Here is a 14,959-nt window from a genome sequence, read left to right on the forward strand (position 1 = left end):
CCTATCTCTGGCCTATCCCACTGGTTATGCTGTCCAGCACCAGGGTAGACCGGAGTGTCAGGGTGGGGGAGTTGCCATTGTTTATAACAGTGATTCTTAACCTTTTTGAAAGAAACGCCCCCTTGAGCCATTGAAGAAGTTATCATTGCCCCCCTCCCCGCGGTGATGAGATCTTATTTATTTATTTATTTATTTATTTATTTATTTATTTATTTATTTATTTATTTATTTATTTATTTATTTATTTATTTATTTATTTATTTATTTATTTAAGACACTTAAATCCAATGACCCCTGAAAACAAAATTCAATTCCAAGAAAATGAAATGCCCCCCAAAAGTAACATTTAATGATTTAGTTGCAAGCGAATTTTAAGACGCAAAAAGAAATATAAAAAGGGCATAAAAACAAACTGCAATGCAGGAACTAAAAATTTCAAGACGAAAACTCTGAAACTAAATTAAGATTGGAGGAAAATATATATTCATGCACATTGTAAAAAGGCTGCAGCCATCTTCACAGGTTTGGCTTGCTCCAGCGCCCCCCTACCGCCCCCTTCTGCTCCAGCGCCCCCACGCCGCCCCTTTTCGTTCTACCGCCCCCTGAAAAATGAAATCGCCCCCTGGGGGGCATTATCGCCCACGTTAAGAACCACTGGTTTATAAGGACACTCTTGAGGTTGTTAGGGTCTCTGCTGTGGCGATGCCAGGCCTAGAGGCCCTCCACGTGTTGATTGGGGCCAGGGATGGTATTGGGATCTTGCTGGTATACTGTGCTCCCCGCGATCCAGCCACCTCCCTACTGGAGCTAACTGACTTCATCTCCACGACTCTGTTGGGATCCCTGAGACTGATTGTCTTGGGCGATTTCAACATCCATGCGAAGGCGGAGGTTACCGGTCCAGCTCTTGGAAACCATGGATTCCTTGGACATGTCCCAACATGTTTATGGCCCCACACATGTGGGTGGCCACACTTTGGATCTGGTTTTCTCCACTGAGCAGAGAGAGTGTGACCCGATGGTGACTGACCTTCAGTTGGTCCCCTTGTCGTGGTCGGACCACCACCTGATAAAGTGCAATCTCACAATGACCCTCTCACCCTGTGGGGAGCAGAGACCTATTTTCATGGTCTGCCGTCACAGACTACTGGATCCTATTGGATTCCAGGATGCCATGCATGGGATTCTGATTGACCTGGCTGGTGCTCCTGTCGAGGCCCTGGTGGGTGGCTGGTATGCCGTCGCCACCAGGGCTGTAGACACGATCACTCCTAAATACCCTCTCCGCCGCAGAACCCGACCAGCACCTTGGTTTAACTAGCAGCTGAGGGCTATGAAGGGGTATAGGAGAAAGCTAGAGAGCGTTTGGAGGCAGAACCCGATGGAAAATAACTTAAAAGCTGCCAAGGTTGCATCTAACCTCTATCTTGCTAAGGTAGAGGCTGCTAGAAACGGATCCAGGACAAATGGATCCAGGATAAGCGAAATATCCAATCAGCAGGTGGAACTTTTTCATATAGTACATGACCTATCTGGAATTGGCCACAACGATTGGCCTCCATCTAGCATTTCTTGTGATCAATATGCAGCATTTTAAACATCAAAAGTGGAGGCCATCTGCTGCGATCTTGCACCCTATTTGAAAACAGTAGATTGAGCTGAGATGTCCAGCACAGCACCTTGTCCGTTGGGAGTTACTCAGTTTCAACCTGTGACGTCCACAGAGGTGGACAAGGTCCTTGATTGCTACCAAGCCGCCTCCTCCTCCCTTGACCCTTGCCTGACCTGGCTAATCAAAGCTGTCAGGCCGTTGATAACTGAATGGGCCACTGAAATAATAAATGGGTCTCTTCTTGAGGAAATGCTCATTAGACCCATTAGAAAGAAACCAACCTTGGCGGAGGACAACATTGGCAATTATAGGCCTGTTGCCAATGTTTCTTTTCTCAGCAAGGTAGTTGAGAGGGTGGTGGCCGACCAGCTTCAGACTCTCTTGGATGAAACCTATGTCCTGGATCTGTTTCAGTTGGACTTCAGGCCACGCCACGGCATGAAAACGGCATTGGGCGCCCTACTAGATGACTTACTTAGGGTGGCCGATGGGCAAAATGTCCTTGCTCATCCTCCTTGATATCTTGGCTGCCTTTGATATCATCGACCACGGTATCCTCCTGGGGAGGCTCTTTGAGTTGGGGGTTGCTGGCCTTGCTCTTGTTTGGCTCTTTTCCTTCTTGGAAGGCCATCTTCAGAGAGTGCAGCTTGGGGAGAATGTTTCAGCCCCGTGGTCCCTGAGTTGTGTGGTTCCGCAGGGTTCGATCATCTCACCAATGCTGTTTAACATCTATATGAGACTGTGTGTGTGGGGGGGTCATCTGGGGATGTGGAGCTTCATGTCATCAATATGCTGATGGCACCCAGCTTTACATCTCTTTTTTTCCATCTGCAGGATGGATGCCGTTCCGTCCCTTGGGTGCTGCCTGGCGGCCGCTCTTCAATGGATACAGTCAAATGGACTAAGGTTGAACCCAGACAAGATGGAGGTCCTGTGGGTGGGGGCCCCCAATGTCAGTGGTTAGGGGAACTCCCTCTCTTTTGGGGGAGTTGATTCCCACCACAAAGAATTTGGTTTACAGTCTGGCGGCCCATCTTGACCTGGCGCTAACCATGGAGACCCAGGTAGCGTCAGTGGTCGGTACTGCCTATTTCCATCTTCAGTGTATTGCCCAGCTGCATCCCTATCTAGACACGGGGATGTTCACCACACTGGTCCATGCACTCGTAGTCTCAAGACTAGACTACTGTAACACTCTCTATGTGGGGCTTTCTTTGAGACTGATGCGGAAGCTTCAGATGGTCCAGAACATGGCGGGCAGGCTATTAACAGGGGGTGAAAAGATTTCACTATATTTCCCCCACTTTGGCCGCCTTACACTGGCTACCTATTTGCTTCCACATTGATTTCAAGGTGTTAACCATTACATATAAAGCCCTTAACAGTTTAGGACCTTGATACCTGGCAGACCGCCTTCTTCCCCCAGTTCTACCCATATCACCCACTCCAGTCAGGCTGGGCGGCTGAGGGGCCTAATGCCAAGAGAAGCCTGGTGGGAAAAAAATAGAAATCGGGCCTTCTCGGCAGTGGCCCCTTGCCTCTGGAACAACTTACCTGTAGAGATCTGCCTGGCTCCCTCACTGAGGGCCTTCAAGACTAACCTGAAGACATGGCTATACAGGCAGGCCTTTCCTACAGCCATTACCTAGCCTATCTCCCCTTTTCTTCATTTTCTTTTCTCTCCTTCTTCCCCTTCCTCTTCTCCCCCCATCTTTTCTTTTCTTCCTTTCCCATCTTGGATTAATCTGGATTTTATTTTAGTTAATTTTTTTATATTATATGTAAACCACTCAGAGTAGACCCGTTCTAGATGGGCGGTATATAAATAAATAAATAAATAAATAAATAAATAAATAAATAAATAAATAAATAAATAAATAAATAAATAAATATTAAAACCTTTAAGTCTAGATGGACAGATCTTTCAGTTTCAATTTAATCTTCAGTTTCAGTCCCACAAAATTGTGCAAATCTCACTTTCTTTCCATTTGGAATATGAAGAAATTCGCACATTTCAATAAACTCTTACTGAGAACTAACTGAAGCTAAATTCTCATCCATCTGTCGCTGTTTGTGGACACAAATGAAGACAAATGACTTTTATGGAGTAAAGATTTCCCCTATATAGCATTGCAGGGCCCATTTATCGAGTCAAAAATAATTAGTGACATGACTTATCTTTAACCTATGAAAACATTTTCCTCTCCTGCAGGTCTCTAGATGTGGCATGGTTTACATGGAACCTCATATGTTAGGCTGGAGACCCCTGATGGTGTCTTGGTTAAATCTTATGCCACCCACTGTCACCACCATGCATAAAGAATTTATAACAAGCTTGTTTGACAGAATAATCCCACTTTCTGTTGAGTTTGTTAGAAAATGTACAAAGGTAAGGTAAAGATGGATTTTATCATCAGAGAATTGTCATTCAAGATTGTGTTAGATCATTGTAGAAACATAAATATCTTTATATTCTACTTCATTTCCGCCATGGGGCTCAAAGTGGTGTCAATGGGGTTTCTGTCTCCCACCGATGGGATAAGTAGACTCAAATCTACTTTGTTTCTATAAAATGGCTGCATGTCATTGTCACAATATGGCCTTCTATGGATACTTGGGAGTTGTTCAATTACATTCTATTGCCCCCCAACATTTGTATGTTGGATTCTGGGGGTTGTAGTTTCATTCTCAGTTCTCAACACACACACACACACACACACACGCGCACGCACACGCACACGCACACGCACACGCACACGCACGCACGCACACAGACACACACACACAGATTATGGCCAAAGCTCTAATGGGATTCCGGGAGCTCTAATGCCCAACAGTTGAGGAACCAATATCCTGGAATTATTGGAAGTTTAGCAAATGTGTTTGCCTCTTTTCCATTCTGGAATTGCATAACTCAGTCCTTACATGTGTCAACAGGTGGAATGATATCAGCCTCTGTTTCTCTCCTTTGTTATTTATCTTGTGATGTTCTCAATTCTGACATCAAGTAGTCAGATAAGAATCAGGAGATCTTATATAGCATTTTATTTATTTATTTATTTATTTATTTATTTGTTTGTTTGTTTATTTGTTTGTCTGTTTATTTATTTATTTATTGCTTTGTGCAGCCATGATGTTTAAAAATATGTGCTGTTTAATTGCCCAGGGGAAATGTGCATAATTCACATTGTGACTTAATGAATAATTAAAGTCCAAAGGCATAGTTTATTTAAGTTTCACATACTATGGAAAATGTGACTTTGCTCTTCTAGGAACTGTCTCCTACGACTGACACAAACTTGGTTCGGTCTTTAATGAATCTTATGGACTGTATGATGGACGAGTTTCACAATGAAGGAAAACTTAAAACTGTGACCGACCGTGAAATATTTTCTTGGCTTGAGGTAGGCAAAACTTTGTTGCGTTGAACAGGAGTTACAATTTGCATTAACGTCCCTGAATTTTTGGAGAGGAAGTGAGCTAGATACTAACATAAATAACATGATGTTATCTCGTAATTTGAGATATCAGATACAAAGGATTGGTGAATTTATTAACAGAATACTTCCTGGATGCAAATCTGATACAGTAGAATCATTGGATTTGTTCTTTTGGATTTAACGCAGGACTCATCCGTACCGGCCAAATGCTGCACCGAAAGTTCTGGGTTCTGTGCTGTTGGTTTTGGTATTAAACTTGCCACCGACATGATGCCTTTCAGTAGACTTCCTCTGCTTTTTTCACCTTGTTTCCTGGCAAAAGGCTGGTTTATTTTGTTCTTAAGAGTGTGCTTAGCACTTAGCACCATGGCACTTTCAGTGGGGAGTTCCTTTCTGTCTTGGGAGCTTTCAGTTAGAAGACTATAAAGTAGATCTTTAGGCTAAATTTTATTCTTAAAATGCTTCAAAAGTCAGGCTTCACCCGAGAATTTGATCTAGAATGGTTGCTTGCAGAAACGGGTGATTTGGAAGACATACCTTCTGCACTGCAGTGCAGATGTGAATGCCAGTAAATTGTGATAAAAACTGTGACCACTGCAGTCACTGGAACTGAATTTTTGCTCCTTTTGATAAGCACCTGCCTACAGCTTGCGATGGGTCAAGTGAATTTTAGGGTAGAAAATGTTGCAGTACAGTCGGACTACAGTATCAGTGGGAGATAGGTTCCAAGACGCCACTCCCCCTGCGGATGCTGGAAACTGAATATGCAGATTCTCTATATAACATAGTCTCTAGTTCCCTCTGATGGCCATTTCCAGTAATGTGGCTTGGAAACATATATCTCTGGGGTTTTTAATTTAATATTTCCAGTTAGTGGCTATTTGAAACTGTGAGTACAGTGGTGCCTCACTTAGCGAAGTTAATCCGTTCCGGAAAAAACATTACTAAGTGATTTAATCGCTAAGCAATATTAAAAAGCCCATAGAAACGTATTAAAACACGTTTAATACGTTCCTATGGGCTAAAAACTTACCTTAAAGCGAAATTCCTCCATAGCGGTGGCCATTTTGGGTGCCTCTAAAGCGAGGCAAAACAGCGGCGGCCATTTTGTTTTTGCAGTGGCCATTTTGGAACCGCCGACCAGCTGTTTTAAAAAGTTTGCTTTGCCATGATCGCTTCCCCGCGATCATCGCAAAGCGAATTTTAGCCATAGAGGACATTGCTAAGCGATCGATCGCTCCAGCGATGGCCAAAAGTCCATCGCAAAGCGATTTCATCGTTCAACGGAGTGATCGCTAAGCGAGGCACCACTATACTGATCCTGCAGTACTAGTTTACACCTGTACTGGCCCTACTGTAAATTTCTCTCTGTGTGTATATTTGAGCAGAGACCCACCCATCAGGTGTAAGCTAACCATACACCTGATTGAATCCCTTGCAGCCAGCACCTCTCATGCGAGGGGGTCAGCATAGGAGTGTCACATCCCTGGAGTCCAAGAACCCACCCCTCTTCTGCCCTCCCACAGCATGCAGTTGGCAACCCAGTTCCTTGGTGTTGGGGAAAAACCATGTAGCCAGATCCTCAACATGTTTGCTCAGATAAAAGTCCTCCTATGCTCAAAGGCCCTTACTTATTGATAAGTACACATACGGTGAAGTTGGTGGATGTCCAGTGCTGCAGAAGTGAATTTCCATTCACACAAGAGAACTTTATTTCTCCTTTATGTTTCCTTCCTCCCTTCTCTAGCTTGTTCCATGAATTGTTGCCTTCCATGTATTATTCTGTTTATTGCTATGAGGTCTTATGCAATAGCTGCTTTGTGGGTTTGGGGGAAAAGTTTACCTGTAAGATTTTCTGGGACCTCTTCTTTTACCAGTTACTTTGCTCACCGATTTCTATGCCGTAACTTTACTAGAAGGTGGTTAGAGTGAAGTTGCTGCATCTAGTCTGGGAGGTAGTGGCCACGCTGGCTGGGGAGTTCTGGGGATTGTGGCCTTAAAAAGTGATTTTTCCGAGCTCAGCTCTTATCGTGTTGTGCAGTGGTCCCCAACCTTGGACCTCCAGATGTTCTTGGACTATAACTCCCAGAAGTCTTCACCACCACCTCTGCTGGCCAGGATTTCTGGGAATTGAAGTCCAAGAACATCTGGAGGCCCAAGGTTGGGGACCACTGGTGTTGTGGACCTCCAGGTTCTTCCATTCTATTTGTCTAATAGAATGATCCATTCAAAACGGGGGTGCCGTGATTAACTGCTAAGTCATGTCTGTTTCTCTTTGCATCTTCCAGAGCACATTTGTGTTTGCGCTCACCTGGTCTGTTGGAGCCAGCTGTATAGAGGCTGACCGACTGAAATTCGACAAGATTGTCCGAGAACTGCTTGAGGGGCCCATGAGCGATGAGACAAGAGAAAAATATAAATTATTGAGTGGTCATGAGCACTTACGTGCAAAAATCCTGACTGTCCCATATCCAGAAGATGGAACAATTTACGACTACCGGTTTGTCAAAGATGTGAGTGTGATGATTTTGAATAGACCTCTTTTGAGGATTAATTAGTAAATTCCTTTCCGATACAGCCTCTTTGTTATGTAATTAATCTTTTTGATTGAATAGGGACATTTGTTTCTTATAGAAACAAGTTAATGATCGTTTCAGTGTGCAGGGAATTTATTTATTAGAAATGCATGTCTCATTGCATCGTGCCATGACAAAGGAAAGGAGAAACAATGGGCTGAACTGAATGGTATTTGTCCTTTATCACACCACAAGAAAGGGCTGACAGAGGGTGCATTTCTACCAAAATCGAGCATTTAACTCATATTGCTTCCAGCACTTGAAACCAGCGGGACTTTAAAATGGTCAGCTTTCTGCATCAGACTAGGGAAGACACCTGAATGCTAATCTCTATGATTCAAAGGAATCAGTACAGCTACTTTATTAACAAACTAGATAGCGATCATTAGAAAGAGTCCAAGCGAACAGATTTTTAAAAATCACTACAACTGTTAGTTCTTTTTGATACCATTGCACAAATATATCAAAACACATGAACTGTCCATAATGAACACAGTTTAATGATCAATAATCAGTTGATTTGGATTGCCATATAAAGAAACTAGAGATGGGCATGAGCTGCTAGTTTGGCAGTTTGTGATAGTTTGTTCTTCAGAGCCAGAGGTGTTCCACGGGCGCCCCAGCTTCCCTCCCCCACCTCCTCTGTTGGCTGCCCATTCAGAGGAGGCAGCGTGCAGGGCTCCCATACCTGGCCTTTTCCCCTGAGTATGCACCTGCCAGAGGAAACAAAGGAGGTAAGCCAGGATGCCCATGGGGACACCTGTGCATCCAAAGAACGAACCATTACTGGCAGTTTGTGTCCCTCTCTAAAAAAGACACACTCTTACTCTGAAAATGAGTACCTTATTTGGGTGTTATAGAGCAGTGGTCCCCAACCTTGGGCCTCCAGATGTTCTTGGACTTCAACTCCTAGGAATCCTGGCCAGCAGAGGTGGTGGTGAAGGCTTCTGGGAGTTGTAGTCCAAGAACATCTGGAGGCCCAAGGTTGAGGACCACTGTTATAGAGGACCGGATCCCTTCCCCCTTTACCCACCGAGTCAAAGAAAGAGAGACATTGATTTGTTTTCCCATTAGCTGCCCACCCTTGCCCGTTGTTCTGTCCTGTCAACATTGGACCCAGACCCTTCCCTCCTTCGGCCAGAGACACTGACCCAGTGTCCTTCCACCTGGAAAATCCAACCAGGCAGGCAGTGGAAGGTTTACTGCAGCACTGGGGGTGCAATAGCATCCTCTGCCCTACTGCGGGGGACAACGACGATGACACACATGTTAACTTTGGGAAGCCAAGGACAGATTGATTGAGAGGATTTAGTAGTGGGGTGCTACCGCTGCCTCCAGCGTCTGCTGTTTGGGAGAGCTGCTTGACTCAGTCTCCTGGCAGGGTTTGTCCCCCAGGTGTGATTCTGAGTTGTTGATTCAGAGCGCTGGTGTGCAGCTTGTGCTCAGCATTGTTTTACATGCACAGTTCTTGGTGCCGCAAAGGGTGTATGTGGCGTGACCAGATCAGGACAAATGGGACAATATACAGTATGTCTAGTTAGATCCCTTTAAAAAAGGTCCCTGCACAGCTTGCTAATACTTTTCGCTTTGCTGTTTTGAAACAGGGTGCAGGAAGGTGGGAGCCGTGGGTGGAAGCACTTCAGACGGCGCCACCCATCCCAAAAGATATGTCGTTCAACGAAATAATTGTGCCCACTCTTGATACCATTCGATACTTCTCCTTAATGGATTTGCTCACCACGCATCAAAAACCTTCCATATTTGTTGGGCCAACAGGAACTGGCAAGAGCGTATATATTATAGTAAGTGTGCTTGAAACTAAGGGATATATTATTTTAAATAACTGCAAGATGAAGTTCCTTCTGCTTGGAGTTAAATCAGAGACTGTGATCTTTCAGTTGGCGTTATGCGATGTATTATTGGTAACGTAAATTTTGACATTTTTTTCCAGGAAAATTGATCCTGTTGTGTAATGTACACCTGTAGAATGTTGATAACATCACCAGCTAGAAGCAATTTTTGATAAGTGAAAACTTCCTACTTTTGCCCTGTAGTTCAGCCATTCTCAATGAAAGCCATATGGACCCCTGGGGAGGGGGCTGGCACATTTGAAGTGGGGGCACAGACAGGAAACAGTTATTCACATGCCACTTTATAAGGTTATGTTATGTGACTTACACAACCCTGACTGGGCCTATATTTCTTATGGCGTTCATGACCATGGCTAAAAAAGGTTGAGAATGGCTGCTGTAGTTTTTCCAACTCTCACATAATCTTTTTATCTTGTGGGAGCCATAGAAGCCTTGGGACAGAAGGAGCAAGTCTCTAATTACAAAAAATCTCCCCGTGCTCGTAATGTCAGCTGGCAGTGAGGTTTGGACCTCCCTTCTTCCTCCTACACTATTTGAACCTGTCTATAGGCTGAGGTTTTCTGGGCAGGCCCTGTTGTAAATCTTCCTCACCAACAGAGGCTAAGTTAGTAGGAACACATGAAAGCATATTCTCTGCGGTTTTGTTGTTTAGTTGTTTAGTCGTGTCTGACTCTTCGTGACCCCATGGACCAGAGCACGCCAGGCCCTCCTGTCTTCCACTGCCTCCCGGAGTTGGGTCAAATTCATGTTGGCTGCTTCGATGATGCTGTCCAACCATCTCATCCTCTGTCGTCCCCTTCTCCTCCTGCCTTCACACTTTCCTAACATCAATGTCTTTTCCAGGGAGTCTTCTCATGAGAAGGCCAAGGTATTGGAGCCTCAGCTTCAGGATCTGTCCTTCCAGTGAGCACTTAGGCTTGATTTCCTTTAGAATGGATAAGTTTGTTCTCCTTGCAGTCCAGGGGACTCTCGAGCCTCCTCCAGCACCACAATTCAAAAGCATCAATTCTTTGGCGGTCAGCTTTCTTTATGGTCCAGCTCTCACTTTTGTACATCACTACAGGAAAAACCATAGCTTTGACTATTCAGACTTTTGTCGGCAAGGTGATGTCTTTGCTTTTTAAGATGCTGTCGAGGTTTGTCATCGCTTTCCTCCCAAGAAGCAGGCGTCTTTTAATTTCGTGGCTGCTGTCACCATCTGCAATGATCATGGAGCCCGAGAAAGTGAAATCTGTTACTGCCTCCATCTTTTTCCCTTCTATGTGCCAGGAGGTGATGGGATGAGTGGCCATGATCTTAGTTTTTTTTATGTGAGCTTCAGACTGTTTTTTGCACTCTCCTCTTTCACCCTCATTACAAGGTTCCTTAATTCCTCCTCACTTTCTGCCATCAGCGTGGTATCATCTGCATATCAGAGGTTGTTGATATTTCTTCCAGCAATCTTAATTCCATTTTGGGATTCCTCCAGTCCGGCCTTTCACATGATGTATTCTGCATAATACAATATACAGCCTTGTCGTACTCCTTTTCCGATTTTGAACCAGTCAGTTGTTCCATATCCAGTTCTAACTGTTGCTTCCTGTCCCACATATAGGTTTCTCAGGAGATAGATAAGGTGGTCAGGCACTCCCATTTCTTTAAGGACTTGCCATAGTTTGCTGTGATCCACACAGTCAAAGGCTTTTGCATAGTCAATGAATTCTCTGTGGTAGCTTCCTGATTTTGAATTCCATTTCCAGGAAGATGAACTTACAGTGGGGTCTTGACTTAAGAACGGCTCGAGTTAAGAACATTTTGACTAAAGAACCACTCTCATAGGAAAATATTGACTTGACTTACATACTTAGATTTGAGTTAAGAACTGAAAAAAAACCACGTGGGAGGCAGGGAAAGTGCAAAATTTGAACTTTCAGTTTATTTATTTATTTATTTATTTATTTATTTATTTTATTTTATTTTATTTTATTTTATTTATTTGATTTTTACCCCGCCCCTCTAGACCATGTCTACTCGGGGCGGCTTACAAAATAAAACAAACAGTATAAAAATATATAAAATCATAAAATTACAAATTTCAATTTAAAACAATTAATTTAAAGAGAGGATTACCAAGATGGAAGAGCCAAAAAAAAAAAAAAAAAGAGAGAGAGAGAGAGAGAGAGAGAGAGAGAGAGAGAGAGAAAGAGAGAGAGAGAGTTAACCGTTGGCCAGTGAAAAGGGTGCCTGTCTGCATCCTCACTCCTCCCAGCGTTTAGAGAGTGGATTGGGAGACAGTCTTCGGACTGCCTGGTACTGTACTGCCTGGACTGTATTTTCCCTGCCTTCCCTGAACCTTTCTTGACCTAAGAAAAAAAGAAACAAAATATCCCCCTCTAGTGGTCGAAGGCGGAATAGCAGCTTCCCATTAGTTTCTATGGACGGGAAAGAGCAGATACGGATCAAATGGTTTTCAATGCATTCCTATGGGAAATGCAGATTTGACCTGAGAACTTTTTGACTTGATTCCAATACGGATTAAGTTCTCAAGTTAAGACCCCACTGTACTCACATCTTTGCCAAGTTTTAGATAGGCAATGAGGGTGGTATTGTTCTGTGTAGTAGTATAATAGTTTTTAATACAGATTTCATTTAGTTCTCTGGAATTATGTCATTGGATTTTTTAACAATAAATTTGGAAATCTGGGTGGTTATTTTTTTGCAGTTTTTATATTCTTTTCTCTTTTCTTGTACATCATCTTGGGTGCTGGAGTGTCAAAATGTGTGCTTTAAATATTTTTACCTAGGTGCTGCTAGCCGCCACATAGTTATAGCTGATGAAAGCTTTCCCTATTATCTTCCTCTCAGAAACAAAGAGTAGAGAGTGCGCTTTTTAAAAAAAGTAATCTTTTTCTTACAGCTGTTTTTCACTGATCCTCTGTTTTGCTTCTCAGTCCAGATATCTTCTGAAAACTTTAGGGCGAGTGTACTTTTATCCAAGTTGACAGTGCAGAGTGACGATGAGGAGTGAGAGTCATACTGTTCCTGCCCCTTGAGCAGTACCAGATTTTGATTAAACACCTTTGATCCTGGGATGTGTTTCCATGAGTAAACTTTGAGCAGTAAGCAGAAACTCCATGGGAAGCAGATTTATGAGTAACAACTTGTGGTGTACATGATTCGTGCCTTTAAGAGACAGGTTTAAAGGGTAACTTCCTTTCCTTTAGGGGACGTGGTGGCGCTGCAGGTCAAACCGCAGAAGCCTCTGTGCTGCAAGGTCAGAAGACCAGCAGTCGTAGTTAGGCCCCTGGGTTTCCTAGACTATCTCTTGCTTACCCTGACCTATGCTGACCTTCAGCTTAAATGGATATTCTTAGGTTGCAGATCTTCCTTCCTTCCTTCCTTCCTTCCTTCCTTCCTTCCTTCCTTCCTTCCTTCCTTCCTTCCTTCCTTCCTTCCTTCCTTCCTTCCTATCCAAGCAGAGACAAAAGGATGGAATCTTTCATGAGTAAAGAATGCCATTTTTGTTCATCATCTAAATTAAATCCAGTCAGTTTCAGATTACCGAACATAGTAATTAAAGGATGTATGTTCTATCCACAGCCCTCCTTAGAATTAGAATCCCTTGCCCCCATTAGAACAGTTTGGTTTAACCTGATTACCAGTGACTACACAACGTACAGGTAACAGGAAACCTGCACCTTTTTGGATCCTTGGCAGGGTCTCTCTTTTTAATTTTTTTTTTTTAGTGTGAGTAGGATCCCTCCATGTTAGTTTGGTTTCTGGCATGTGTGATTGTCAGTTCTGAACCAAAGCAGTATGCCACTTATCAATACATCTGATTAAAAAAAAATTCCAGCATATCCCTGCTTCCCTGTGGAGGAGAAGACAGGAGAGGACGTGGAGAACTACTTTTTCTTCTCTTGTTCTGTAGAATCCAGCCCTTTTTCTCCTGGATCACAGTGAGCCAATTCACTTAGCAATACATGTTTAAAAAAAATTCAGCTTTTCCCGCTCCCCAAGGAGAGGCGGGGGGGGAGGATGCAGTGCTGTGATGGTGGAGAGGAATGGGTTAAATCATTTTGCTTTCAGGAGGTGTTGTGTGATAATTAGACATGGGAGCTTTATATTCCTATCCCAAGGGATACAAATATGACGCTTGGCACCACAGGCACCCTAAGTTTCGATTTTACCAATTCTCTTATCTAGTCTGTGACTTAAAACCGGTGAATCTTTAAGATTTCTCTAGGTTATGCAACCTATCTTAAGCAGTTTGGCAATCTTTAATGTAGACCAGTTGCTAGTCAGCTGAACTTTCAAATGTCACTGCCTTTGCTGTACAATCCTTCTTTTCCATGTTTATAGCTTCTGCTTCTACCTGGGACTTTTCATTTTCAATACAGCCATGGGCTAGAAAGACATGTAAGTTAACTTGCAGCCTAGGCCTCCATTGGGAGAAGTTTGCAGAAGCAAGTGCTGGCAATTTCCCAGTAAAATCTCTAGACTGTTCCAAAAGCCATGCTTGTGTTTCTGAGCAAATGTGGTTACTGATGTTAGAAAAGGAGCAATAAACAACCGTTCTTTCACTCCACTCCCTGGCACACGTGGAGGAAACATGAATTGCAGGACAGGAATCCAAAGAGAGAGACAACCGAGATAACATATTTATTTATTTATTTATTTATTTATTTATTTATTTATTTATTTATTTATTTATTTATTTATTTATTTATTTATTTATTTATTTTATTTATTTTATTTTATTTTATTTTATTTTATTTTATTTTATTTTATTTTATTTATATCCCGCCTATCGTATACATATGTTTAAAACAATGACAAAGGAACCAGAAAACAAACAGAAATGAGGGGCTGTCTCAATCACAGAGTCATTAAAATTTTTACCAGTCAGGTTAGTGGTAAGTAATAAAACAATAGAGTATACTCTATTTTATTGACACCCAGGGTTGAGGCATGCAGAACTGCAATTTTTCGAATAAAAGCAGGAGCATTCTACCAGCTTTGTAAAATACTAGGCTCCCTTGGGCTCTTCCTGGTTTGTCTACAAAGCTGATATTCCAGCAGGTTTGGTCCATCTTACTTGAAGACGGGACATTAAAGGCTTTGAGAGCACTATCCTGAGGCCCCCAAAGGCTTCTTCAGAACAAAAGATATCCTTAGGGAGTCTTGGAACATGGCTGATTTTCTCACCAGCCTTTTCTGCATGGAGCTTTTAAAAACAGGATTTCAGCCATTATTAATAATATAAATATTACCACATTTAAACTATCGTTTTGGCATTCAGTAGAGTTGTTTTGAGTTCCACACCATTATCCATAAAAGCGACATAGAGTTATAGACTCTTTATGTAGAAAAAGGATTACTGTATTGTAATTGCAATCAGACACCTATAAAAGATCTGAAATAATTATTGTCATCCTGTACATTCCTTTTCTTTCTGCCTGCCTTCACTGTAAATTAATT

General features: G+C 42.8%; 1 protein-coding gene across 2 annotated transcripts in view; it reads left to right on the forward strand.

The window, feature by feature from the left end:
• Positions 1 to 14,959, forward strand: part of DNAH7 (dynein axonemal heavy chain 7) — a 191,915-nt gene that overhangs the window by 87,444 nt on the left and 89,512 nt on the right. For both annotated transcript variants that reach the window (XM_072979520.2, XM_072979522.2), the window contains exons 32-35: positions 3,825 to 4,001; positions 4,885 to 5,016; positions 7,341 to 7,565; positions 9,233 to 9,430. In XM_072979520.2, coding sequence (XP_072835621.2) covers positions 3,825 to 4,001; positions 4,885 to 5,016; positions 7,341 to 7,565; positions 9,233 to 9,430 — 732 coding nt within the window. The remainder of the gene's footprint in view (positions 1 to 3,824; positions 4,002 to 4,884; positions 5,017 to 7,340; positions 7,566 to 9,232; positions 9,431 to 14,959) is intronic.

This window comes from Pogona vitticeps, chromosome 1, assembly GCF_051106095.1.
Source record: "Pogona vitticeps strain Pit_001003342236 chromosome 1, PviZW2.1, whole genome shotgun sequence".
Classification (NCBI taxonomy): Eukaryota; Metazoa; Chordata; class Lepidosauria; order Squamata; family Agamidae; genus Pogona; species Pogona vitticeps.